Below are 27,304 nucleotides of genomic sequence, written 5' to 3'. Positions count from 1 at the left end.
TCTAGTTATTTTCAGGTGAAAATGCAAAAATAACCATAACAGTTGAGACAATTCCAAACACTTCAAAGGAATTGAAAACTAAAGAATTTTATATGCATATACCACTTTTAATAAATGGGGGGGGGGGGGGGGGGTGTGGTTGTCAGCCTGTAATCCTGCACGTCTCAGGTGTGCTCGACTCCAATCTTATTTGAAAAAAAGATAAATCGTCAGTGTTCCTACCTAAGAGGGTGGTAAAGGGGGTGCTACGGAAAAACGTGAAATAATTTCTGTCATGAACGTTGCACGAAAAATAAAGACTTTGATGTGAATCTTTTGTGACTATGCCACTGTCCTCTTGTATATATATAAACTTTCTGTTTTACATATTATTCCCTATTTAGTATCATGTGACACTTTTATGCTAGAAATGATTTATGGCTTTTAAAAAAGTATTTATCAATAGTCTGAACTTTTAAAATGCAAATAAAAGAACAACATAATAGGTCTTTCCACATTGGCAAAAACAGTTAACAAAAAATGCAAAAAGGCTGATCGATAACAGTTTTAACAAAGTGGGTTGAAAACAGTTAACAGCTTTAATTGTTCAAAGATAACAGTTAACAACACATTGAAAAGGGCCATAACAGGTTAACACAAAAAGGTATTGCCCTCCTCCTTAATCATTTTTTTCTTCACGATCGCTGCCTAGTGTTTGAAATTTATATGAAAATTACCGAGCATGCAAAATAAGCATTTGAAAATCACGATGCACGTAAAACAAATAAGAAGAACACGTTGAACGAGGAAACTGCACGTCTGAACGTCAAATAAAAAAAAAACACCTAAGGTTGGTGGTTGCCTGGACACTCCGGCTTCAATCCCAAATAAAAATCAACTGCAACGAAATAGGACAGCTGAAAGTGTCGTTAAACTTCAATCAATGCGTCAATTTAGACTTTCTTTTTTGTGACACCTCTCAGACTTCAACATGAATGTAACATTCTGTTGTGATCGATTTTTCTTTAAAGTAATTTTACATTGTAACGTCAAATTGTATTATTACTTATTATAATACTTTCCTATGCTATAATTTATCGGAAACTGTCTCAGGATTTTAGCTGTTTATCACCTGATACCAAAGGGAGATAACTAATGCAACACAACCCACTTTCTGAACGATAACAGATGAAAACCACAAACAAACATCATTCAAAATGTTTCAGAGAGTGTGAATGTAACGAATATCAATCCCAATCCAAGAATGAACAATGAATGGTAAATCTTCGATGAACAATCTAGATCTCTTTGAAATTAGGGATATGTTGACAAAGAAAGGACACCAAAAATAAACATCAAATGTCAAAGTCTTGTAATCAACATCATCTGATCAATGTTATTATAGTCGCCGTCAGCTGAAATTCGTAGCGGTTATCGGTAAAAATAATCTTAACTATCAATCGCGTTCACTCGAGATATAGTTTTTTACATTCCATTCATAAATCGCAAAAAGAAAAACCACTACTGACCTACCTTTTAAGTGATCGCACTGTAATAATCCTGACCTTCACATTTTCCAGAATATTTTCCATTGTAATTCCGCCATCTTCGTTTCTATGAGGATCATTTGTTTACATACGACATTCGTCCCGCGCTTTATGCAAATTTTATGAAATTGAACTCCACGGAAACACATCCGGTAAAAACAATGGCTGATTCCACCATTCAAAATCGTCTATGAAAAAGTGAAGGTCAGGATTATTACAGTGCGATCACTTAAAAGGTAGGTCAGTAGTGGTTTTTCTTTTTGCGATTTATGAATGGAATGTGAAAAACTATATCTCGAGTGAACGCGATTGATAGTTTAGATTATTTTTACTGATAACCGCTACAAATTTCAGCTGACAGCGACTATAATGAAAACACGACTTTCATATAGTGTTTAACTTTATAACAAAAGTTAAAAACCTGAGCTACCACAATAAGATTTTGCATGAATAGTTTTATGTAGATCATGTTAATTGGTTTTTTTTTTAGGGGGGGGGGGGTCTCATTCTTTTAAGAAATACACAACGTCACATATATGTGCATATAATAAGTGTGACATATCAGTCAAAGAGATTTTGCATGGCAATTTCCTCATACTCATAGATACAAAGATTTTTTTATAAAATTTAATGTCAGACATGCGTTTTGTCTTCTTCTTATTTATTATTTATTTTAAAGACACAGCAGTGACACTCATATAAAAAAAGTTTGAAAGCCCAAATAAGTACGAAGTAAAAGTGCATTGAGTAACCCAAATTTCTTAATGTTTTGCCAAACAAAGCTGTTTATAAAAAGACCCCAAGAACAGCTTAGGTAATCTATTCCTGTGGTAGAAAAGCTTACGTATTTTGAAAACTGTAAACATTTGATTTATGACTATGACCAAATCCATAACAAATCACCCCACACCTAATGGCCCCACTTTCTTAATAATCACCACGCTCTTGTTTGTACCAACTCGCCCCACTTATGAAAAAGGGTAAAATCCCATTGACAATAGGTTGGATAACTTTGCCCACTTATTAAAAGATTTTAAAAAGGTTTGAATATACACAGACAAAATTGGAAAAAAAGATGTGCAACTAAATCAGCTTTTAAATGTTCATAATAAAAATTCATAATTTCTTTATCATTTTTACAGGTGATGAACAACATGTAAGTGAAAGACAGAATCTTCTAACAAGGCTTCTTGATGCTGTTAAACAGGTAAATAAGACAGTCAAAAACTCTTTATCAAAAGATTTTTTAATTTAATTGTACGGCAATCACACAAGATTCGGAACAAACTATGTTTAAATAGCTATCAAAAAGTTTAAATCCAAAAGACTACATATGTAAATGTATGTACATGAATGAAACAAATTGAAAGCAATAAACGACACTGATAAATATGAACAGTAAGCACTTAAAATTAAAATTCAAGCTAGAGCAATACATTGTCCTAACAAAACATGAATGATATCATGTACATGTACTTTATAAGGGTAAGTTTTTCATGCAGAACACATGCCCCACTAATCACAATAGTAAGTCATTGAAGCCTGTAATGAATCAGAATTGACTATAGTCAAAATATTGGAAAGATGTGAAGGAAATTAAGAAAAATGCAATTTTTTTTTACTTGGTTGGATCTAAGTAAGCAATACAATGTTATGACTTGAAGACTAATTTGACTGTTTGTGATTTGCTTGTCTTGGGTGGATCAGAGAAAACAGTTTACTGTGGATTCATGATAACTCATGGGATACCATTTTTCATGGATTTGAATCCACTAAACAGATATTATGTTATAGATAGGTCAGTTGCCACAAAATTCTATTTAATAATTTGGAATCTAATCAAGCTCATGTTCTACTCTTTACTCAGTGCCAGGTACGATTTGGTGGTAGAACAGAACTAGCTGCCGATGCTGATAGTAGAGTTTCCTGTCTCTGTGCTGCATGGGAAGCTGTTTTACAACATGGGTTAAAGCAAACTAGCAAAGCTTTTCAGGCTCTCAAGTAAGGATGGTGTTTTACCATATTTATTAATATTTATTATTTTGAAAATCTGGTAGTTATTTGTAAAATTTTCTATATAAACAGGTTATTTAAAAAATATATACTGGAGTATGATATTTTGTGTACAAGTTATTTTTCAAAAACAATAAACCATTTTAAATCAATTTATTTTGTCAGAGATACTCAAGTTACTAAAAATATCTATATGTATATGTTAATATGTACATATTATATATATTTGGTCTGGCCTGTATGAGGCTGTTTTACTGACAATTGAAAATATATACGTTTGCTTTGTATTCTTGGAAGAATTCATATTATTGAATTTAGAATTTTCAGTGTTTTTATTTAATTTACAGGCAGGTTACAGAAATAACAGGCCTAAACAAAGTATCAGATGTCATTGCTGACATAACAAGTAAAGAGATAGAACCAGGTATGGTCATTTTATACAGATGAAAATACATTAATTTAGTTAATATCTGCACAATTCATCATTTAAACATTTTAGCATCATCCTATTGAAGATCCAGACCACCCAAAAAAAGGACATTCAAAAGATCATAAAACACTACACAAAAAACTAGAGGTTTTATGAACTTTCATTTTCCTATATTTCCTATCCAATAAGAAACTGTTTAAATGTGACAAAGTTTTACTAAGTTCTGCATGTTCATGCCCAGGGGCGGATGCAGGAATTTTCGAAAGGGGGGGTGCTAACCCAGGGCACCCAGGGCAAAGGGGGGGTGCAAAACATATGTCCCGATACAAATGCATTGATCGGCAAAAATAAAGGGGGGGTGCGCACCCCCGGAACCCCCCCCCCCCCCCTGGATCCGCCACTGATGCCTTCTAGGTTTACATAAAGATATAGTTGTCTAAGTACTGTAAATTATTTCTTGAACTTTTAATTATATGTATTTGTTGTCTTTTACAGAGTACTGGTTCTATGTGAAAGAGCATCTAACTAAACATGAACAGGACAGATTTTTTACATTGAAGCATATAAACACAGATGCTGGACGTGGGAGGGCGTGGCTTAGAGCCTCACTGAATGAACATTCACTTGAACGTTATATGCATATGTTATTAGAACGTGATGAACTACTTAGGTATTTATACTTTCCCCATTTCCATTTTCAATTTTATTTGATAATACATTTTTTTTTCACTTCAATAAATTTTGTTTATAATATTTGAATTAGACAAAGCTGACATTTGAAAAATAGGGTTTCCACAAAATTTACTGCCTTTTTACTGTGCTTCATCATAGTATTTAAATGAAGAATGGTAAGAATATCAGTTTTAAACAACAATTTAAACTTAACTTTGGCCTGCTGACATTTTTTATGAGAAGAAAAAATCCTCTTCCACAACATTATCATTCCACAGATAAAAATTAATTCTAGGATGTTATAATGTAGTAAATAAAAAACCAGATTTATTACCGATAGTCATTTTAAGGGCCCTTTATAACTTGCTGTTCGTTGTGAGCCAAGGCTCTGTGTTGAAGAAGATACTTTGATCTATAATGGTTTACTTTTACAAATTGTTACTTGGATAGAGAGTTGTCTCATTGACACTCATACCACATCTTGTTATATATGTATTATGTTTGATTAGGATTTGCAGTTTAATTATAAACTTTAACCGTTGACTATCCTCGACCGTACTAGCATTTAACCTTATTGAAAAAAAAGCATGCAATATGTATAAATAAGAACAGGATTTATTTTCTTTTTGCAGTAATCACTATGAAAGCTGGGCATTTTTACGAGATCAAGAAAGAAACAGTATGTTACCTAACATGGCTGCTGGTGAGTGGGAATAAGGCTGTGTACATGCCTTCTTTTATATAACATTTAAGTATTGTACAAGACATCGTATATTACAGGGCACATTCATGCCACACTGTTAGTTAATTCTGAGGACTTGTAATGATGAGGATCTAAAGAAAAAACAAAGAATATGAGAAATCCGTTCATGACACAAAATCAACAAAAATAAAAAAAAAATTGAAAAACACAAGAAGCAAAGGAACAGCACTGAAACAGCACTTTCATTGCTGTTCTTCATCTCAAAGTTAGTATGCAATTTTTATTTTGAAAATGCTCCTTTCAAAATAAAGAGAAAGTTTTATATAATAGCCATAATTCTACGGGTTGCTATAGCTCAGAATGTCTTCAATATATAAAAGTAAGAAGATGTTGTATGATATCCAATGAGAAAACTCTTCAGAAGAGACAAATGGCACATAATACATACTCTATATAAAAGACTTTTGTGTTACTTTTTTAGGGCTTGGATCAATACTATTTGCCATTAATGTGGATAACTCAGATTTAAATACAGTGAGACGTCCAACGACAGCTGTCAATATACCTAATACAGCCAAGCTGGTTGGTCGATTGGAAGAGGAGCCACGCCCAGTTATAGCTGGAGAGGAGAGTCCTCCTGGATCAGGATCTTATGGTCTGTTTACATTATCAGGTTTATTCAAGTTTGAAAATATGATAAACTAATCTATTCAATTTAGATTAGATAACAATGAGTCATGCCCCTTTGAAACATAAATTGCAGAATTTTTATGCCCCACCTACGATAGTAGAGGGGCATTATGTTTTCTGGTCTGTGCGTCCGTCCGTCCGTTCGTTCGTCCGTCCGTCCGTCTGTCCCGCTTCAGGTTAAAGTTTTTGGTCGACTTCAAACTTGGTACACATGTTCCCTATGATATGATCTTTCTAATTTTAATGCCAAATTAGAGATTTTACCCCAATTTCACGGTCCACTGAACATAGAAAATGATAGTGCGAGTGGGGCATTCGTGTACTGAGGACACATTCTTGTTTGTTATCTGTTTCTCCAACTTTAGTTTGTCTCAACTAAATGTTGTAAAACTTATACACACTGCTTTACTACAAAACACAGATCAAGTTCAAAATTGGGTGGTGTCACTAAAATAGTTCATGAGTTAAGCCCCTTTGTAAGCCAAAAAATTGCTAAATTTTTTGTTTTCAGTTCTCAACTTGAGTTTGCCTCAACCAAAGATAATAAAACTTATACACAATGCTTACAATCACAAAGGGTCTGAACTACATGAATCTTGCATCTTTATGTAGAAGTTGACTCATGCATATTTACAAGCCGGGTCATCTGTGACCCATTGACACATTCTCCATTTATTTAGAATTAAGCTGTAAGAAACTGAAGAATTGTTTATAATGACAAACTGTTTCAATTTTATAGATTCAAAGAAGAAAGAAAAAAAGAAAAAGAAGAAAAATACTCACATTGTTAGTTTTGATGATGGGACTTCACAAACTTTATTTCATCATGTGAATTCATCAGATCAGTATTCCACTCAGCAGACAGAACAGATACCAGATATATCTGTATCTGATACCTCACCAGTGGAGAATATTCTGAGGAGTGAATATTCCTTACACAGAGAACCAAGTATTGTCTCCAATACATCTCTAGACCAAGCTTCTGTTAGTTCGGCAGATTTTGATGTCAGGTAACTCATAGATAAGAAGATATGATATGCTTGAATTTAATTAAATGAATAAAAAAAAATATTTTTAAATCTGATTTTTAAATAGTGATCATTTTTTATTCCGCACTTTTTTCTCATACATTTAAATCTCAAAATCCAGATATTTTTATATATAAAAGGACATGTTGATAAAAAAAAAAATTAATAATAAATAATGTCAACGTGCAATTGATAATCATGAGACAAAGAAAGATATACAACACAATTGCCGAAAGAAAGAAAAAGAAAAAAATGTTCAATAATCCAATAATGCCCAATAAAATATGAAGATTTAACTATATGAACCAATATAAAACTTTGTGGGAACATGAGTATGAATACTGTTCCATAAGTAGTCCCACAATATCTACACATGACAATTCTTTATACGCCTATACACTTTTTGTGTTATATTGATATTTTATTGATTTCAGTGAGAGTACAATGAGACCAGTAGATTTTTCTGGTGATCCAATAGATTTTGGTATTTCTTCCTTTAGAGCTGAATCAAGCAGTATACTAGGATCGTCTGGTAAGTACTTAAACTTGAGCACTTGCCAAGTACATAATTAAGGAAGTAATACACACTTTTCTGTGAAAAATCACTACAAAAATTTTGTCCATATGTAACAGAGTTAAAATTTTTATTTAAGGGAGCTAATGCTCTAAATATTTTATTTTGCTATTAAAAACTGATTAATTTTGACTTTTATTTTACACATTATTGATTTATATTTTGTTTTTAACAACCTGTCAGATCACAAAACTTTATTAGGAGTTTAACCCTTTTTAGCCCTCACAGTGATTTTATTTCAGGATTCTGTAATTTACTTGATCAGTTAAGTAAGAAAAAGTCAAACATATTAATGAAGATTTATACTCACCATATTTTCTACTTGCGAATGTCACAAAAATTAATCACTTGAAAAAATTAATATACAGTGGTTACTTTCTTTTATTACTAGCTGAAAAAAGAATCTGCTTAAAATTTCCATTGACAATAATCAAGAAATCATTGATTAAATTGCAAAAATATTGTCCTATGAATAAAGAGAAAGGAAGATGTTAGCCCTGTAAAAATATTGTCCTTTAAATGAAAGGGAGGGTAGATGATTGATCTCTTCTGCATGACAAACTTTTGTTATTTGATTGAGATTTTGTTTTTGATGGTGAAACAATAAAGAATATCTGTCGTTTAAACAACATAATCTATTTATAGCATTTAAATATATGCCTTGTACCTTTCAGTTTCCTTATGTTTTCTAATTATACATTGTACATTTCACTCATTTTAGTTTCCTCAAAGCATCTAGTTGTACACCTTCATACCGTTCAGTTTCTTCATAGCTTCTAATTATACATCATTGTGCAATTCAGTTGTTTCAGTTTCCTGATAGTAACTTATTAAACATCTTTGGACATTTTAGTCGTTTCAGTTTCCTCAAAGCATCTTATTATGCGCCTTTGTATGTTTTAGTTTTCTCATGGATTTTAATTATACATTCTTCATTTTAGTCAATTCAGTCGTTTCAGTTTCCGCATCATAGGATCTTTGTACCTTTTAGTTTCCTCATGGTCATGGATTCTATTTATACATCATTGCACATTTTCGTGTTTCAGATTCCTCATAGCATCTTATTGTTAACCTTTGTCCATTTCAGTTTCGTCTTCGGAACATGGCGGTATTGATGTACAGTCAGCTGCATTTGCTTTAGATATGGTACAGAGAGGAATGGATAATAGGTTAGATTTCAGTCTCAGAACCTTTGTCTATTATTAGATCTCGATTGGCTTTGCTACTGTCAAACATTTAATATATAGCTGTTTCTGTAATCTTAGGAATTTAATGTCTTAAATACAAGCATCACAGTGAATGTCTTAATAATAGAATTTTATTTCTAGAACATATTGAACAGAAATTATTCTCAAAAATTTCACATTATTATTGGTTGTTAAGAGTTCAAAGCAGATATTATTATTGCAGACATCTATTCATTACAATTATTTTTGTCAGATTGTCAATTTTAAGCTGAAGTAATTTTTATACGACCGCAAAATTTTAAAAAATGTTCGTTGTATATTGCTATCACGTTGGCGTCGTCGTTTGCGTCGTTGTCGTCGTCTGAATACTTTTAGTTTTCGCACTCTTACTTTAGTAAAAGTGAATGGAAATCTATGAAATTTTAACACAAGGTTTATGACCACAAAAGGAAGGTTGGTATTGATTTTGGGAGTTTTGGTCCCAACATTTTAGGAATAAGGGGCCAAAAAGGGCCCAAATAAGCATTTTCTTGGTTTTCGCACTATAACTTTAGTTTAAAATAATAGAAATCTATGAAATTTTGACACAAGGTTTATGACCACAAAAGAACGGTTGGGATTGATTTTGGGAGTTTTGGTTTCAACAGTTTAGGAATTAGAGGCCAAAAAAGGGCCCAAATAAGCATTATTCTTGGTTTTCGCACAATAACTTTAGTTTAAGTAAATAGAAATCAATGAAATTTAAACACAATGTTAATGACTACAAAAGGAAGGTTGGTATTGATTTTGGGAGTTTAGGTCCCAACAGTTTAGGAATTAGGGGCCAAAAAGGGACCCAAATAAGCATTTTTCTTGGTTTTCGCACCATAACGTTAGTATAAGTAAATAGAAATCTATGAAATTTAAACACAAGGTTTATGACCATAAAAGGAAGGTTGGTATTGATTTTGGAAGTTTTGGTCCCAACAGAATAAGGGGCCCAAAGGGTCCAAATTAAACTTTGTTTGATTTCATCAAAATTGAATAATTGGGGTTCTTTGATATGCCGAATCTAACTGTCATGACTGTGTATGTAGATTCTTAACTTTTGGTCTCGTTTTCAAATTGGTCTACATTAAGGTCCAAAGGGTCCAAAATTAAACTTAGTTTGATTTTGACAAAAAATGAATCAGTTAGGTTCTTTGATATGCTGAATTTAAAAATGTACTTAGATTCTTGATTATTGGCCCAGTTTTCAAGTTGGTCCAAATCGGGGTCCAAAATTAAACTTTGTTTGATTTCATCAAAAATTGAATAAATGGGGTTCTTTGATATACCAAATCTAACTGTGTATGTAGATTCTTTATTTTGGTCCTGTTTTCAAATTGGTCTACACCAAAGTCCAAAGGGTCCAAAATTAAACTTAGTCTGATTTTAACAAAAATTGAAATCTTGGGGTTCTTTGATATGCTGAATCCAAAAATGTACTTAGATTTTTTATTATGGGCCCAGTTTTCAAGTTGGTCCAAACAGGATCTAAAATTATTATATTAAGTATTGTGCAATAGCAAGTCTTTTCAATTGCACAGTATTGCGCAATGGCAAGAAATATCTAATTGCACAATATTGTGAAATAGCAAATTTTTTTTTAATTAGAGTTATCTTTCTTTGTCCAGAATAGTAAGCAAGAAATATCTAATTGCAAAATATTGTGCAATAGCAAGAATTTTTTTAATTGGAGTCATCTTTCTTTGTCCAGAATCAACTTAAATCTTTGTTATATACAATATACAATGTATATTCACTTTTTACTACCAACTGATAAATTAAAATAATCTTTACCATTCAGTGATAACAAGCAGTTTTTTTACATCTTAATATTTTATGATGTATTTAAATGAGTAGTTATTGTTGCAAACTCCATTAGAAATTTTAATTGAGATTAGTTTTGGAATAAGGGAAAGGGGATGTGATTAAAAAAATTGGGTTCAATTTTTCTCATTTGAAATTTCATAAATAAAAAAGAAAATTTCTTCAAACATTTTTTTGAGAGGATTAATATTCAACAGCATAGTGAATTGCTCTAAGAGAAAACAAAAATTTTAAGTTCATTAGAACACATTCATTCTGTGTCAGAAACCTATGCTGTGTCAACTATTTAATCACAATCCAAATTTAGAGCTGAATCCAGCTTGAATGTTGTGTCCATACTTGCCCCAACCGTTCAGGGTTCAACCTCTGCGGTCGTATAAAGCTACGCCCTGCGGAGCATCTCGTTTTGTTTCATCTTATCTCAAACTTCATACCTTTTTCATCACTTTGCGTCTGAAATCCATCTTACCTACCTTTTACAAAAATCTTCTCTCTGAAACTATTGGGTCAAAGGAGTAGGTCCGGTAAGGACTCATTTTGGCCTCAAATTTCAGTTTCAACTGACGAAAGATTTTGACCACTTTTTAAAGACTTAAGTGTCTATTTCACTTGATTTAATTAGTATTAGTGAAAGATTTTAACTGATTTAGTCATTAAAACGATCCGATTCAAGCTCAAATATGAAAAATCTCTCAAATATGCCAAAAAACGTCACATTTTAAGATGGTTTTTGTCAAAAATGAAAGTGGCCGCATCCGTGTTCATCCACAACCTTTATATATGTTATGTATTATCATAAAATACAACTTACATTTCAATATTATGGATGAACACGAATGCGGCCACTTTCGTTTTACAAGGAAACCGTCTAAAATTTAACTAAAATAATAGAATTTTGAAGATTTCAGTAATTTAGCATGACTTAATGGTGCTACAACCCGATATATGTGCATTGTATTGTCAAAAACAGCCCATATTTATGTAGCAGAAGCATTCAACTGTCCAATAAATAACTAAAAGTTTACATTTTAACAATTTTGTAAAACTGTTATATTTTGGGGCCAAAAAGGGGTCTTACCGGACCTACTCCTTTAACCAGAATTCTTTTTAAAAAAAGGGGTACATCATATTTTCTATTTCAGAACAATTTTGTTATTTTTATGTTTTCTATAGTTATAGAACAGCAGGAGATGGTGGGAATGATAAAGAGAATATAAGAAAAGACGCCATGTCAACAAGTATGTATGTTTGTTCTTACTGGTATGTTCCAGATATTATAAGATTATTCGAGATGACTTGTAAAACTAAGATTTATTGACAGTATTGGCCACAGCTTTTTCATTATTAAACTTAAATTTAAATATTTACACACATATAGATTCATAGATAATTCATTTTTGTATATATCATTTTTTGGTTACCTCTGGCAAATTACAGATAACTAGATAGATTTATAGATATATATATAGATAGATGTATGATCCTGGGATACAGTGATCAACTAACTAGCTGTTGGATCCTGGGATACAGTGATCCACAAAATGAACTTTATCACTGAAATATATACAACTGTAACTGAAGTTTACCACACGTCACACAGCAAAGTTGCCAAACACTTTTTTGACTTTTTAACCATCAAATATGACCTTGTTCCTAATTAAATTCGTTCAGGTTACAATATGGGATTATCATGTTTTCAATCATAATTTCTTGAATGGTTTTAAACAGTTGTTTAAAAGTTGAAAAGTTGCAAAGTCAAAACGTGTACTTTTCCTAATAAATTTATCATAGAGTAAATCATCACTTTACAATATTAAGTCACATGACTGACCCACATGACTTGCGATCACCTGATCAATACATAAGAAAAAATGGTGGTTTATCTTTTCAAAACAAGCGTGGTTTATTCAATTTTCATACACTTTTCTTCAACTCTCTATAATGAACACATACAAACAGTGAGTTATGACAACAGGGAACACAGAGGCTAATTTAATCGACAGCAAAAGCTTTATTGTGTTTTTATAAAGACTTGGCAAATTTCCGGATTGCAAAACAGATGGACAAATTTACACAATAAACGTAACAACAAAGATATAAAATGTATTTTATTTGAATAAAACATGACAAATCAAGAACAATACGGTACATATTACAAATTTAACATGTAAAACATAAAAACAATCGAGGTTTTAGCAAAAATATTCCGTACTCTTCACTTCACCTGGAAATTTCTTTGTCGGAATTTGGACCTGAAAAAAAGACTAAGAAATTGTTTGTAGTCATGTATAACACGCACCCCTCTTACAAGAAACATGACCTAGGGTATAAATGAGCGCTTTATACATACCAAAAAACGGTACCTGAAAATATAAAGAACAAAAGAGCAGTACCCAAAACAAAATACATGGTTTAACTAAATATAGGGGATGGAGGGCGGTATTTTCAAAATACTTCTCTCTGTAATTATACATGTCTGGTCTCATGCAGCTTAAAAATTAAAAAGAACATAAATGTTAGATTGACGTCACAACTATACATCTCAACGACTATATATGAATTTATAAAAGAAAGCACTGCAATGGGTGGGATTAAAACTTCACTAGAATATCTGAATTTATGTATATAACATAAATTCTATTATTGATGGTTCTTCAAACTAGTTTCTTATCTACAATCTAATTGAAAGGCCATGGTCCTGAGATGAGATGAAGCAAAGAAACATACATCCTTGAGGTTTAAAAACCATTGAAAATCAACTATCGTACTTTTGCAAGAAAATGTCAATGATATACACTTTAATGTTAGTACTATACATCATACATTCACTTTCTACTAGACTTAGAAAAAGCCATATCACTCAAATAAACTGATTAAATATTATCATATAGCAAATTAATGAACATGTGAGGAAAAAAGCAATAAAGTTATTTTTGAAAAGTTTTGCTAATCTGCTTTATCTTTGTTAAATGCAAATATCTTTCAATTTAAAAGAGAATGACAACTATATTTTCTCTCATTAAACATTGACCAATGCCGGTTGTAAATTAAAACCTGATTTTTGATGCAAAAGCGGTGATGTATGACAGGCAGGCGGGTGGGCAATCAGGCATTTGCCAAACAGTGTCTGTTCATTTACATGAAAATGCTTTGAATTTATTTTGTTATGTTGTTTCCTGTGACTAAATGAAGGTCAAGTTCAATTTTTCCAATTTTAGCTTTTCTCGTTGTTCAGTTATATCCCTTTTCAATAGAAGTTTCTCTGACAACCTCTGACAACTTTTGAGTGAGATAAAAGAAAAATCTCCTTCTTTATTGTTATCTTTCCATTTTCTTATAGTAGCTTATTGTTGAAGAATTAATAAAAAAAAAAAGTAAATGCTGAAAAGAAGTTAGAGGAAAACAAAATCTTAAGTTTCAAAATAAAAGGAAAAATTAGAGTTCAAAATTATGTTATTTTTCTTTGTAGATGAATTAAAACAAGCGGTTGTAGCCATGATGGTTAGAAAGGATGAAGTAGAAGAGCAAAACAGGTCATTATTGTAAAAACTTACTTAGTGTACACATTTATTTTGCAACAGGTCAAATTCATTTTGATTTTATGACATTTATTCCAAAACATTAGTAGCCATAAAATGAAAATTGCAGAAAAAAAACAGAGTAAAATGTACCTCTTTATTTATGCAACTTCTGTTTTAAAAATTGCCATTTATACTGATTATAGCAATTTGTTTGACATGCAATGGTTCATTAATTGTATTTCATATGTATTAAACCTATCTTTTTAATATTTTTGTCTAAAATATTCTTTTGTATGAAATTTTATCTTTAGGAATTTACAGATGATGTTAGAACAAGAAATGGAAACATCTTCCACGCTGAGAGCAGAGATAGAAGACATGAAAGTTCAGTCTTCTTCCAAGCAAGAAAAGGAAACTACTAAATACCAGTCACTTCAAAAGTAAGTCTTCTTCCAAGCAAGAAAAGGAAACTACTAAATACCAGTCACTTCAAAAGTAAGTCTTCTTCCAAGCAAGAAAAGGAAACTACTAAATACCAGTCACTTCAAAAGTAAGTCTTCTTCCAAGCAAGAAAAGGAAACTACTAAATACCAGTCACTTCAAAAGTAAGTCTTCTTCCAAGCAAGAAAAGGAAACTACTAAATACCAGTCACTTCAAAAGTAAGTCTTCTTCCAAGCAAGAAAAGGAAACTACTAAATACCAGTCACTTCAAAAGTAAGTCTTCTTCCAAGCAAGAAAAGGAAACTACTAAATACCAGTCACTTCAAAAGTAAGTCTTCTTCCAAGCAAGAAAAGGAAACTACTAAATACCAGTCACTTCAAAAGTAAGTCTTCTTCCAAGCAAGAAAAGGAAACTACTAAATACCAGTCACTTCAAAAGTAAGTCTTCTTCCAAGCAAGAAAAGGAAACTACTAAATACCAGTCACTTCAAAAGTAAGTCTTCTTCCAAGCAAGAAAAGGAAACTACTAAATACCAGTCACTTCAAAAGTAAGTCTTCTTCCAAGCAAGAAAAGGAAACTACTAAATACCAGTCACTTCAAAAGTAAGTTTAATGTATTAATAAGAAAAAAATGTTTATGAATTTGTTGTGTCTGATATTCTTTTCTGGATACACCTTCATCAAGGATGTCCAGATGTTTTTTCGATATTGTCAACATCGCAATGTCAACTTTATAGTGTCGTTATTGTGTTAACATTGTATCCTATCTTTATGTTCTGTACCTTTGTCACATCGTATATTCCTGATGTTAACAATTCGTGTCAACATCGTGTTTATGTTGTATATCGACTCTATAACTTTCTGTTTACATCGTTGAAATCGTATACATCGTGATGTTGACAGTATCGTTTTTACATTGTCAACATTGTATAAATGTTGTGAACCAAGTCTTAATCTTTGTGTTTACATCGTTCACATCGTATACATCGTGAAGTTAACAATATCGTGTCAACATCGTGTTTATGTTGAATATAGAGTCCATACCTTTCTGTTTACATCGTTCACATCGTATACATCTTGATGTTGTCAATATAGTTTTTACATCGTCAACATCGTATAGATGTTGTGAACCAAGTCTTTACCTTTGTGTTTACATCGTTCACATCGTATACATCGCAATGTTTACAATATCGTGTCAACATCATGTTTATGTTGAATATAGAGTCCATACCTTTCTGTTTACATCGTTTACATCGTATACATCGTGATGTTGACAATATCGTTTTTACATCGTCAACATCGTATTGACGTTGTGAACCAAGTTTTTACCTTTGTGTTTACATCGTTCACATCGTATACTTCGCAATGTTGACAATATCGTGTTTATGTTGTATATCGACTCTATAACTTTCTGTTTACATCGTAAACATCGTTTATATCGTGATGTTTGAATATTGTTTATACATCATTTACATCGTCAACATCGTATACATAATGTGTACCAAGTCTATACCTTTGTTGTATTTACATCGTTCACATCGTATACATTGTGATGTTGACAATATCAATAAAAAGTTTTTTTATTCATTTATATAATAGTTATTCAATGAAGTTTGTCGACTACATATATACAGTTTGCATTTTTATGTTTTTTTTAACAAGAAATATTTTAATTAAATGTGATGTTATATAGCTCTAATTTGACACAAAATAGTGTCAACATAGTTTATATGGCGATGTAAACACAAAATCTTTTTAACATTGTATACATAACGATGTTTACAATGTCAACGATGTAAACAATATATAACAGTTAAGACAATGTAAATGATGTACACACAATATCGTGTAAAGATTGTATACATCGCGATGATAACGATGTCAACGATGTAAACAATATATAAGAGTTCAAACAATGTATACGATGTTGTGTCACAACATCGTGTTAACATTGTATACATTGCGATGTTAACGATGTCAACGATGTAAACAATATATAAGGGTTCAAATAATTTATACAATGTTGACACAACATCGTGTTAACATTGTATACATCACGATGTTAACGATGTCAACGATGTAAACAATATATAAAGGTTGAAACAATGTATACGATGTTGACACAACATCGTGTTAACATTATATACATTGCGATGTAAACAATGTAAACACAATATATTTTATAGATTGTATACATCGCGATGTTAACAATGTCAAAGATGTAAACAATATATAAGGGTTCAAACAATGTAAACAATGTTGACACAATATCGTGTTAACATTGTAGATATTGCGATGTCTACAATATTGATTAATCATCGTGCACTGGACATGAATGACCTTCATCAAGGATTAAAAACCTTAAAATACTGGAACCTAGGATGTATAAATACCTGAAAACGTGAAGAGCTACATGTATATGAGCTAAAGGGTTAAAAAAAATCATATTTTATTCAGTATAAGACAACAAAGAAACTTTGAAAAGAGTATGGAAATAGAGGGAATAGATATCTGTGAACTCAAAGTCTTACTGTAGTTTAACAAATTATTAAATCACTTATTTATATGTATACATATTGTTAAAGACCGTACTTTGACCTCTAATGGTTTACTTTTACAAATTGTGACTCAGATGGAAAGTTGTCTCATTGGCATCTAGACCACATCTTCTTATATCTACGTTTCCCATATAATTACAAACTGGTGTTTTCAAGTCAATTAATACAGATTGTATAGGACAACTTACGACCTATTTCACCTCATAAAATTAATAGAATATGTTTAGAAAAGAGGGACGAAAGATACCAAAGGGACAGTCAAACTCATAAATCTAAAACAAACTGACAACGCCATGGCTAAAAATGAATAAGACAAACAGAAAAACAATAGTACACATGACACAACATAGAAAACTAAAGAATAAACAACACGAACCCTACCAAAAACTAGGGGTGATATCAGGTGCTCCGGAAGGGTAAGCAGTTATTTTCTTTTAAAAATCTGAACTTTCAAAATTAAATCTTGTTGAGATATTGTTGGAATTGGAAAGATTAATTATGATTGTATTTCAGAGAAAATGAATTGCTGAAAAATCAGTTAAGACGTTATGTGAATGCTGTACAGATGTTGAGAGCTGAAGGATCACAAGATGAAAGCTGTAAGGACACTTTGTATTATAATTACTGTTAAAATTGTAGCGTCAAAAAGTTTTGTGATTTGCATTTTTGTCGAGCCTGCAACTTTTGTTGCAGAAAGCTCGACATAGGGATAGTGATCCGGCGGCGGCGGCGGCGGTGGCGGCGGCGGCGGTGGCGGCGGCGGTGTTAGCTCACTTCTTAAAAGCTTTATATTTTAGAAGATAGAAGACCTGGATGCTTCATGCTTCATACTTTGTATATAGATGCCTCATGTTACGAACTTTCCGTCAGTCACATGTCCAATGTCCTTGACCTCATTTTCATGGTTCAGTGACTACTTGAAAAAAAAGTTCAGATTTTTTGTAATGTTAAATTCTCTCTTATTATAAGTAATTGGACAACTATATTTGGTATGTGCGTACCTTGCAAGGTCCTCATGCCTGTCAGACCGGTTTCACTTGACCTCGACCTCATTTCGTGGATCAGTGAACAAGGTTAAGTTTTGGTGGTCAAGTCCATATCTCAGATACTATAAGCAATAGGGCTAGTATATTCAGTGTATGGAAGGACTGTAAGGTGTACATGTCCAACTGGCAGGTGTCATCTGACCTTGACCTCATTTTCATGGTTCAGTGGTTATAGTTAAGTTTTTGTGTTTTGGTCTGTTTTTCTCATACTATATGCAATAGGTCTACTATAATTGGTGTAGGGAATGATTGTAAGGTGTACATGTCTAGCTGACAGGTGTCATCTGACCTTGACCTCATTTTCATGGTTCAGTGGTCAAAGTTAAGTTTTTAGTTTTGGTCTATTTTTGTAATACTTTATGCATTAGGTCAACTATATTTGGTGTATGGAAATATTTTATGATCTATATGTTGGTTACACAGGTTTTATTTGACTTTGACCTCATTTTCACGGTCCATTGCTAAGTTTTAAGGGTTTGTGTTTTGGTCTGTTTTTCTTTATTTATAAGCAATAAGTCAACTATATTTGTTGTAATGAAGAATTGTTAGCTGTACATGTCTGCCTGGCATGGTTCATCTGACCTCGACCTCATTTTCATGGTTCATTAATCAATGTTTCATTTTCTTGGTTAATGTCGAGTTTATGTGACAGTTGTAATAAAGCTTTATATTTAGGTCTATCAAGATAGTATCAAGGATTAGTAAAGAAGGCGAGACATTTCAGTGTGTGCACTCTTGTTCAAACTTTTTTTACAAGCATCATTATAATTTGCATTCTGCATTTGTACCTGCTAAAATTCAATCATTTAGTTTAAAGCTATCTTCACTCTTAACCATAACACAGGTCCAGCAGCCCAAGCTTGTGAATTGCTTTTAGGCCTGTAAAAATCTTCTGTACAGGCCAACAGAACCTAACTAACATACTCCAAAAAGTGAGCTCCTGGCCTGTATATTCAATTTATTCCTAAATACCATTTAATAAATTTTGGAAGTACTGAAATATACATGTTTTGCACCAACCAATAAAGTGTCGCTGGGTTTCCAAAATGTTGTATATGACTTTTTTGGCTAAAAATACTTTTTGGCACAAATAGTCTTGGCGGGAGGAAATCTTTGATATTACAAAATAGCATACAGTTAGACCAATCAAAACATTTGAAATATGACATATTACAAAATTGCCAATGTCAGTTGTTTGTAAAGTTTGCTTCCAAAATGTTGTATGAAAACTTAAAAATCGTTGTATAATGGTTTTGGGAATAAATTAATTGTACATTTCTTTATTTCTGTGAAAATAATTTAAGTTTACAGATAATCCAGAAATGTCAAAGTTTTTATTTCATTGCTATTTACAAAAGTTTTTAACTTCACATAAAACATTTTGGAAGCATGCATTTTGTCCAAATTTTCAAAGCCTGTCTGTGAGATATTTTTTTCTTGAAAAAATTGTAATTTACAACATTTTGGAAGCCCAGCGATGATAAGATACAGAAGATATATGACTAATTTCAAGTCAGATAGTTATCAAAGGTACCAGGATTATAATTTAGTACGCCAGACACACGTTTCGTCTACATAAGACTCATCAGTGACGCTCATATCAAAATATTTATAAAGCCAAACAAGTACGAAGTTGAAGAGCATTGAGGATCCAAAATTCCAAAAAGTTGTGCCAAATACATCTAAGGTAATCTATGCCTGGGATAAGAAAATCCTTAGTTTTTCGAAAAATTGAGTTTTGTAAACAGGAAATTTATAAAAATGACCACATTATTGATATTCATGTCAACACCGAAGTGTTGACCACTGGGCTGGTGATGGCCTCAGGGACGTAACAGATACTGTAAATTCAGAAATTATTGCAAGTTTTTATGAATTTGAATTTATAGTAGTTTTGAAATTTAATAACTAGTATCTATAGCAATCGATGTATATATTTCAGTACAGTTAGGAGTTCCTGTAGAGGAACCACAGCCCAATATACCTCCTGCTAAATCTAATATAGATTACAGCCATGAAGCTTCTGAATATGAACAGAAACTCATACAGGTATGATGTAATATTTCAAATACAAAAATGATTAAGGCATCTTTATAATATATCTTGCAGAAATGTTTATACATGTATTTGCATAATAAGTTGTTTCAATAAGGGTTATATTTGTTGAGTGCTTAATATACAGAAGCAAATATTTCATAGATATAAGATGATGTGGTATGGGTGCCAATGAGACAACTTTCCAACCAAGTCACAATTTATAAAAGTAAACCATGATAGGTCAAACTATGGTCATCAACACAGAGACTTGGCTCACACTGAACAGCAAGCTATACAGGGCCCCAAAGATGACTAGTGTAAAACCATTCAAACAGGAAAACCAGCGGTCTTATGGGAAATACTTATGAACCACACAAACAAACGACAACCACTGAATATCAGGTTACTATCATGCCTATCTAAGTCAACACATTAACATACAAAATGGCACCTGTATCTACCTTGTGTTGGATTTCAATTCACATAAGCCCTACCATTCAGAATTTCCTCTGTCTGTCTGTCTGTCTGTCTGTCTGTCTGTCTGTCTGTCTGTCTGTCTGTCTGTCTGTCTGTCTGTCCGTCTGTCCGTCCATCCGTCCGTCCGTCCGTCCGTCCATTCTTTCCTCTGATTGCTATTTGATTAAATTTTTATTTTAAATAAGTTAACCCAAATTTTGAGATGTTTGTGAGGGACATGGTGTCAAAAACTCACCTGAAATGCAATATGAAAAAACATATTAATGATTGTGGAAAGGTCACTACAAAGTGCATTGCATTAAGTGTGGATTGATTTATTAAATGTAATTTTTCTGTTTATAGGTTGCTGAAATGCATGGAGAATTGATGGAATTCAATGAGATGTTACACAGACAACTGAATCACAAAGAGGCATATATACGGAGGTTACAGCAGGAGTTGATTGATCTGAGAGGACCGGTAATTGTGCTTTAGTAGGGAATAACAAAAGGAAGACAAAAATGTACTAAATTAACATTAGACATTTTTAAGGGCAAATTAATCTAATGCATAGTTACCGCAGCTGTTGGACTTCAGTTTTGTTTAGTACATAAGAACTAGAAAATGCTAAATGCATTTTTATTTCTGCCTTGAAGAATAAATAAAAGAAAGACAGGACATAAACATTTTCTATAGCAACTTTGCTTGAAGGAGTTGTTCTCTTAAAGGGGCATTAGTTATGAGATATAAGAAAAAATCAGATGTGATTTTTTTTTTTTCAATCATTAATGGAAGTGAAAAAGTTTAAGAATAATTCGCTTTTAGCAGCCAAATTGGTTCATTTTGTCAAAACAAGCTAAAAAAACAAAACTGATGAATTATTCACTTGCAAATGAATAATTTGACCTCATTTCAAGCAATCTGTAGACTTATACCAGTGGCTCAGGACAATGCCCTCGCGTCAACCGTTTTATTCTAAACATCAAGGTACATCTCAGATTCTTATGATTGTCTTGCTTTAAAAGGTAAAAACAAACAACGGGACTGAACTTAAACAACTTTCCTATAATGTTCTTTTCATAATCTTCATGTTTGATATACCCCTTTACTTATATGCGTGTTTTAAACAACACGAAAAATCAGAATTAAGCAGTATTTATATTTAGTGTTTTATAAATTTAAAAACACGTAAGAGGGAAGTCCCCAGTTTTGATAAAAATGCGAGAGTTCTCTGAATTCTGATAAATCTATTTCTGTTATATAAGAACTGAAGTGGAGTTTTTTTTATATGTCACCGTTATGAAACTGATATTTGATATTGTACTTTCATAAAGAAATAGAGAACCATCTAGGTCGTCTTGCTCCAGGGTTTATTTAGGTAATTATGCGCATGCGTATAGCTTTCTGGACTTCGAGGGGTATTAGCTATATAAAGATATAATGGTTGCTCTGGATTCCCCACTCAATTGAATAATTTAAACTCATGGAATCCTTTCTTTGTATGTCTGCTATTGAGGGTTATTGTTGTTGCATAGTTTTAAATCATATGTATCATTTAAATTAAAATAAATGTATTCCACATCATTAAGGTATGAACTACAACACCCCTTCAGGCGAAATGGAGTCTTCCATATTATCGTTTCGAGTTTGTGTCCCTTCCGGAAGTAACTTCCGTCAATTCTGAATGTAAATACACTGCGAGAATTAACTCGTTCTGTCAATAAACATCGTATTATATTAAAAACGATCGCAATTTAAACCTAGGAATATGTACGGAAAGGAGTCATGACAACTGACCCAAAGGAAATTAAACATTTAAAGAGTTAGCACTGGGGTTCCTCCTAGAATTAACGTAGGAAAATGGGGGATAATTAAGATACGAAGTGAAATACCTTCTCTCACTCTGAGTCTCAATGACTGCTGTGGAAAGTAAACTTGGAATTTATAGAACAAAAAATAAAACTCAATAGGCCTAAGTACATTGTTTATACACTTTTATCCGGGATTGGTTATTTGTAACTATTCATATTACGTAAATTACACTTTACATGTGCAGTTGAATTAGTTTTGAAAATATAAATATTATCTAGCCACATGTATACATGTGTCAATAAAACAATGGCAATCGTATCCCTCAGAGCATTCAGCTCTTTGATTCTTTATCATGTGACCTTCAATTAAACATCTTAACTGGACATGGGTTGTGCATGTATTCAGCTATTAAAAAGAATAGAATGTCAACATTAAGTGAAACAAAAAAGGATGAATCATTTGGTTGACTTTTAAAATCTTTCTTATACAGGTAAAAACAATGATAAACATACTTTTTAACCTTCAATATGAAATCACACAGACCTAGAAAAATCCAATTGCACATGGTCTCTATCTGTTTGCATCTATATTTATATTTATATTGGGTTATATGACTGTCAGTAGTCTTTGGATGTCATCTAAATAGTTAGTTAGATAGCATCTAGACAAAAATACACACAAAGTGCTGATACATATTACTGAATCCACACATTGTTAATTGGTTTTCTTAAAGACTTTTTGTGATTTGGATATATATGTTTAAGTATGTTATAAATCAAAGATGAGAATCTGAAACAAATGAATGCACATGAATGAACATGAATTTGACAGCTAATGTCCCTTTAAAGTTTGATGAAATTTACACACCTTATATGCAAAATGCTTGATTACTTTATACTTTCAGTTACCTAGAGATCTACATATGCATGGTGATCAGATCTCTGGTAATTCAGATAGGTATGTGTATATGCTGCTAGTTTAAAAAAAATAGAATAACTAAGTATTGGAATATATAGTTCATCCATCCAATTTAGCCTGTTAGATACTTAAGAGACAACACCCAGAAAAACAACTAACCTTTATTATATTAAAACCATATTACAAAAGTCTCTGCATGGTCATCACATCATCAACATTTCATTACAAGTGTATGATGGCTACATGATAACTAATCACTTGATAAAAGGATAAAGAGAAAATATTAAGGATTATCACAAAAACAAGTAAATTTGTTTTACAGTTTATACTGTTTCTAGGATAGATGGATAACATTAGCTCTTTCCAGTTAATGATAAACATGAGATACTCATTGAAATATTCAGCTGCCAGTGATATTGTTTGCCTTAAAATAGTGGAGAATAATAAAGGCTTTTTCCCCTGTAGAAGAATCCCAATTTGAAAAAAATGGCTTAAAGTTATATTCCCAAAAAGACAACTTTTTTCCCAAACAGTGCAGTCTCAGTAGTAATTGTGCACGAATACAAACTGAAAAACACTCATTTAATCATTTTTCATGCGTAAAATGATTAGATGTGCACATTTGAGGGTCTATTTATGTATCATCACTGAAAAAATGGGGTCTTGTTTTAAAGCCGGGTTTGACTCTTGAAAATGGGTCTGTAAATTGAAGTTTCAGTCAACTTCATGGTTTATTTTAAATTTCCCAATTTGATGAAAATGATGCATATTTTCCCAATGAAAAAGGGTAGAGGAAGTTTGAAAAAGGAAACAATATCACTGGCTGCTGATAATATCTGTTCTCTAAAGACACTTAACCTCCTGCACCAATAAAAACTGAAGCCATGAGATAGTCAAGAGTGCTAAAGTGGAGCTAAACTCCAACACTCAATCAATCAATGGTAATATCTGTTGGGATTGAATTAGAACAATTAAAGAGTAGTTTAATTTAGAGGAAAACTTTAACCATCAACAAAGACTATAAAAAAGAGGCTCAGAATTCTTTAATATTACACATACAATCATGCACATATCTTCAATGATTTAATTTTTATTTTCAGCCATTCTGTGCAATCAAAATCTCTAATAAATATATGGATTCCATCAGCATTCATTAGAGGAGGCCCAAGGGATAATTATCATGTTTATCAGGTAATCAGTACACATTATTTTATAATCCACATCCAGAAACTTTTAACTTAGATTTATATGTATCTTATATTTAAAAAAATGCATTGATATTGTAACACATTGGTTACTGATTTATAATATCTATTTTAGATTTTGAATTTAGTTTTTTTTATCAAAATATCAAAAGTAGGACAGAAAAATATAGAAGAAAGTGATTTCTACAGATTCTTTGATTTTTAAATAACTGCTTTCCAAGAATGAAAATGCAAATATAATATGAAATTTTACTTTGTTAAGCTATATATATATCTGCTATATATTATATCATTATTTTTCTAGGTTTATGTAAGAATTAAAGATGAAGAATGGAATGTGTATAAACGATACAGTGAATTTAGAGATCTACATCTTCATCTACGGAAGAAATATCCGATTGTTAATAAGTACGAATTTCCACCGAAGAAAACTATTGGGAAAAAGGTAAGTACAGATTGGGGATCAAATAAGCTAGTTATGACATTATGAAGGATTTCTAAGAATATGCTTGGATGGTAAAATGCTAGAATCTGCCTGAAATGTTTTATTGAAAAGTGCTATCCATTTATTAGAAAAGTAATGTTGTCATCTAAAACACTAACTAGGCGAGCTCTTAAAGTGCTAAATTATCAAAATATTCCTTGTAAAAAAGAAATGTTTCTATTTCTTATATACTTTACAAAAGATTGTAGAATTGAATAGATGCAGGAGCTGTCTAGTGCTTGCTCAATAATTTTACCCAAATTCTCATATTTGAACTTTCCATCCATATAATCTCTGAAAACTGTCAAACAACTGGACATATACATAAATATAATAAACTGCAAAAACATGTGCAATCATATGATGCAATTTTTTCTAGGTCTGTTTTATTTCATGTTATAGATCTAAAATATATAAGAATTATTTTTTGTGAGCCTGATTAGTCATTAAAATGTTTATTTCTGGTGTCTTCTTTCACTTTTCATTAAAATAGAGAATGGAAACAGAGAATTTGTCTAAGATACAAGCTGACAAACAGGTCTTCAAACTAACATGTTTAATTTGTAGTTATAAAAACCCCTTAAGGTGGTACCCAACACCTTTACTAAAATAAATTTGGCTCGTTTAATTTCATAAAATTTTGACAAAGTATTTAATTTGACCCTTTAAGAAAAATATAAAAAATTTCAAAAAATTTGAACCAACCGTTTTATCAGAAAAATTACACTGGTTATATAGCAGTTTGACAAGCACTGATGTTGATCATCGAGAAGCTTAATATTCCCTAAATAACACAAGGTAATTAAAGCGTTTAGCTGATTTTACAGAGTTATCTCCCTGTAGTGTTAGGTACCACCTTAAATCATTATTGTGAGTAAAAAATGATGATGTGGAACTGATGACCTTAGTCAGTCAAAATGAATGTAACAAGCAATGTTGCACTGAATCTGAGTTAAGAATTGACTCATATAAACAGTGGCACATTATTTTTTCATCAGCAAGTGTCATATCTGCTTTTATATTTTACAGGATGCAAAAGTTGTTGAAGGAAGAAGGAAAATGTTTCAGTCTTATTTACGTAGTGTTGTGAATTACCTATCAGAAAATGATCCCGGTTTAGCAGATAGTATATGTAAAATCAAACTCTCAGTCTTTTTACCGTTCTTCAGGTAGGTATAAGAACATATTGTATATACCAAATGTGAAATTTAATGAGTTTATATAACTGAACTTATCTTTATTTTTTTTTTTCAAACATCCTTTTTAGCTCAAAATAAGATATGAGATATAAGAAGATGTGGTATGAGTGCCAATGAGACAACTCTCAATCCAAGTCTCAATTTGTAAAAGAAAAATCATTATAGGTCAATGTACGGTCTTCGACACGAAGCCTTGGCTCACATCGAATTAAACCATTTAAATTACAAAAAGGAAGTTGACTTGTAATTTTATTTGCAAATTTCTTCATATATTTTTCAATATGAATACAATACAACATAGAGACAGTAACCCAGCAATATGAATAACTGAAATCGTTTCCTGAATATAATCATTTATATACTTTTTTCAGTGATAAGCCTATTGAAAAGGGAGATAAAAAGAAAATAAAGAAGACCGTGTCGTCTGCTTCACTACCAGGAAGTATTCCTGAACCAATAAGGGAGACAATGCAAAATCAGTATGATGGATTATAGCGATATCATGACAGGTGGTTGTAAACAAACTCATGCTTCAAATGTGATATTATTTTTTTTTGTATTTTTGTAAATTTCCTTCTTCAGACACTGTTCACTGTTGCTTAATGCTCTTTTGTTTTAGAAAAACTTAGATGCATGCAAACGAAAGGCAAAATAATATTTATGTACCATTATATATATGTGACAGACTAATTATAGTCAGATCAGGATAGATTTTTTGAAATTTTGATACAAAGAATGGACCTACTGCTCAAAAGCTTCTAATACTTTCATTCTATAAATTTGTGAAACAAATTTCTACAATATTTTATCATTATTGGGGAAATCTCCCATTGAAGGCCAGTTTTCTGACGGGGATGTGAAGTTTTCTTATGTGGAGATTTAATTTCTGAATTTTCCCCTCTTCCATCATTATTTCATTTAATGCTGCATTTTTTCAGGAAAAAACAGAAAA

At 31.8% G+C, this 27,304-nt stretch overlaps 1 protein-coding gene across 1 annotated transcript; it reads left to right on the top strand.

Annotated features, from left to right (window-relative positions):
* The first annotated feature begins 1,113 nt into the window (after window positions 1-1,113).
* On the top strand, window positions 1,114-27,304 carry LOC139489036 (sorting nexin-29-like). Its single transcript, XM_071275134.1, has 21 exons — window positions 1,114-1,257; window positions 2,669-2,733; window positions 3,394-3,527; window positions 3,887-3,963; window positions 4,465-4,639; window positions 5,274-5,344; window positions 5,826-5,999; window positions 6,774-7,044; window positions 7,497-7,594; window positions 8,724-8,805; window positions 11,848-11,912; window positions 14,144-14,207; window positions 14,507-14,635; window positions 17,709-17,794; window positions 20,184-20,290; window positions 21,098-21,214; window positions 23,451-23,503; window positions 24,565-24,655; window positions 24,974-25,114; window positions 26,183-26,322; window positions 26,724-27,304. Exons 1-21 carry the CDS (start codon window positions 1,251-1,253, stop codon window positions 26,845-26,847), a joined length of 2,271 nt encoding a protein of 756 aa, XP_071131235.1. The 5' UTR covers window positions 1,114-1,250; the 3' UTR covers window positions 26,848-27,304.

The sequence above is a fragment of the Mytilus edulis genome, chromosome 9 (genome assembly GCF_963676685.1).
Source record: "Mytilus edulis chromosome 9, xbMytEdul2.2, whole genome shotgun sequence".
NCBI classification, from domain to species: Eukaryota; Metazoa; Mollusca; class Bivalvia; order Mytilida; family Mytilidae; genus Mytilus; species Mytilus edulis.
The sequence above is the reverse complement of the archived record's forward strand: the minus strand, read 5'-3'. Positions and strand labels throughout refer to the sequence as shown.

What these genes read in the sequence shown, in the direction of transcription:
- LOC139489036 (XM_071275134.1), top strand. An exon ending in GAACGTGATGAACTACTTAG is followed by an intron (nt 4,640 to 5,273) that starts GTATTTATACTT and finishes TTCTTTTTGCAG; the next exon opens with TAATCACTATGAAAGCTGGG. An exon ending in AAATACCAGTCACTTCAAAA is followed by an intron (nt 14,636 to 17,708) that starts GTAAGTCTTCTT and finishes ATTGTATTTCAG; the next exon opens with AGAAAATGAATTGCTGAAAA.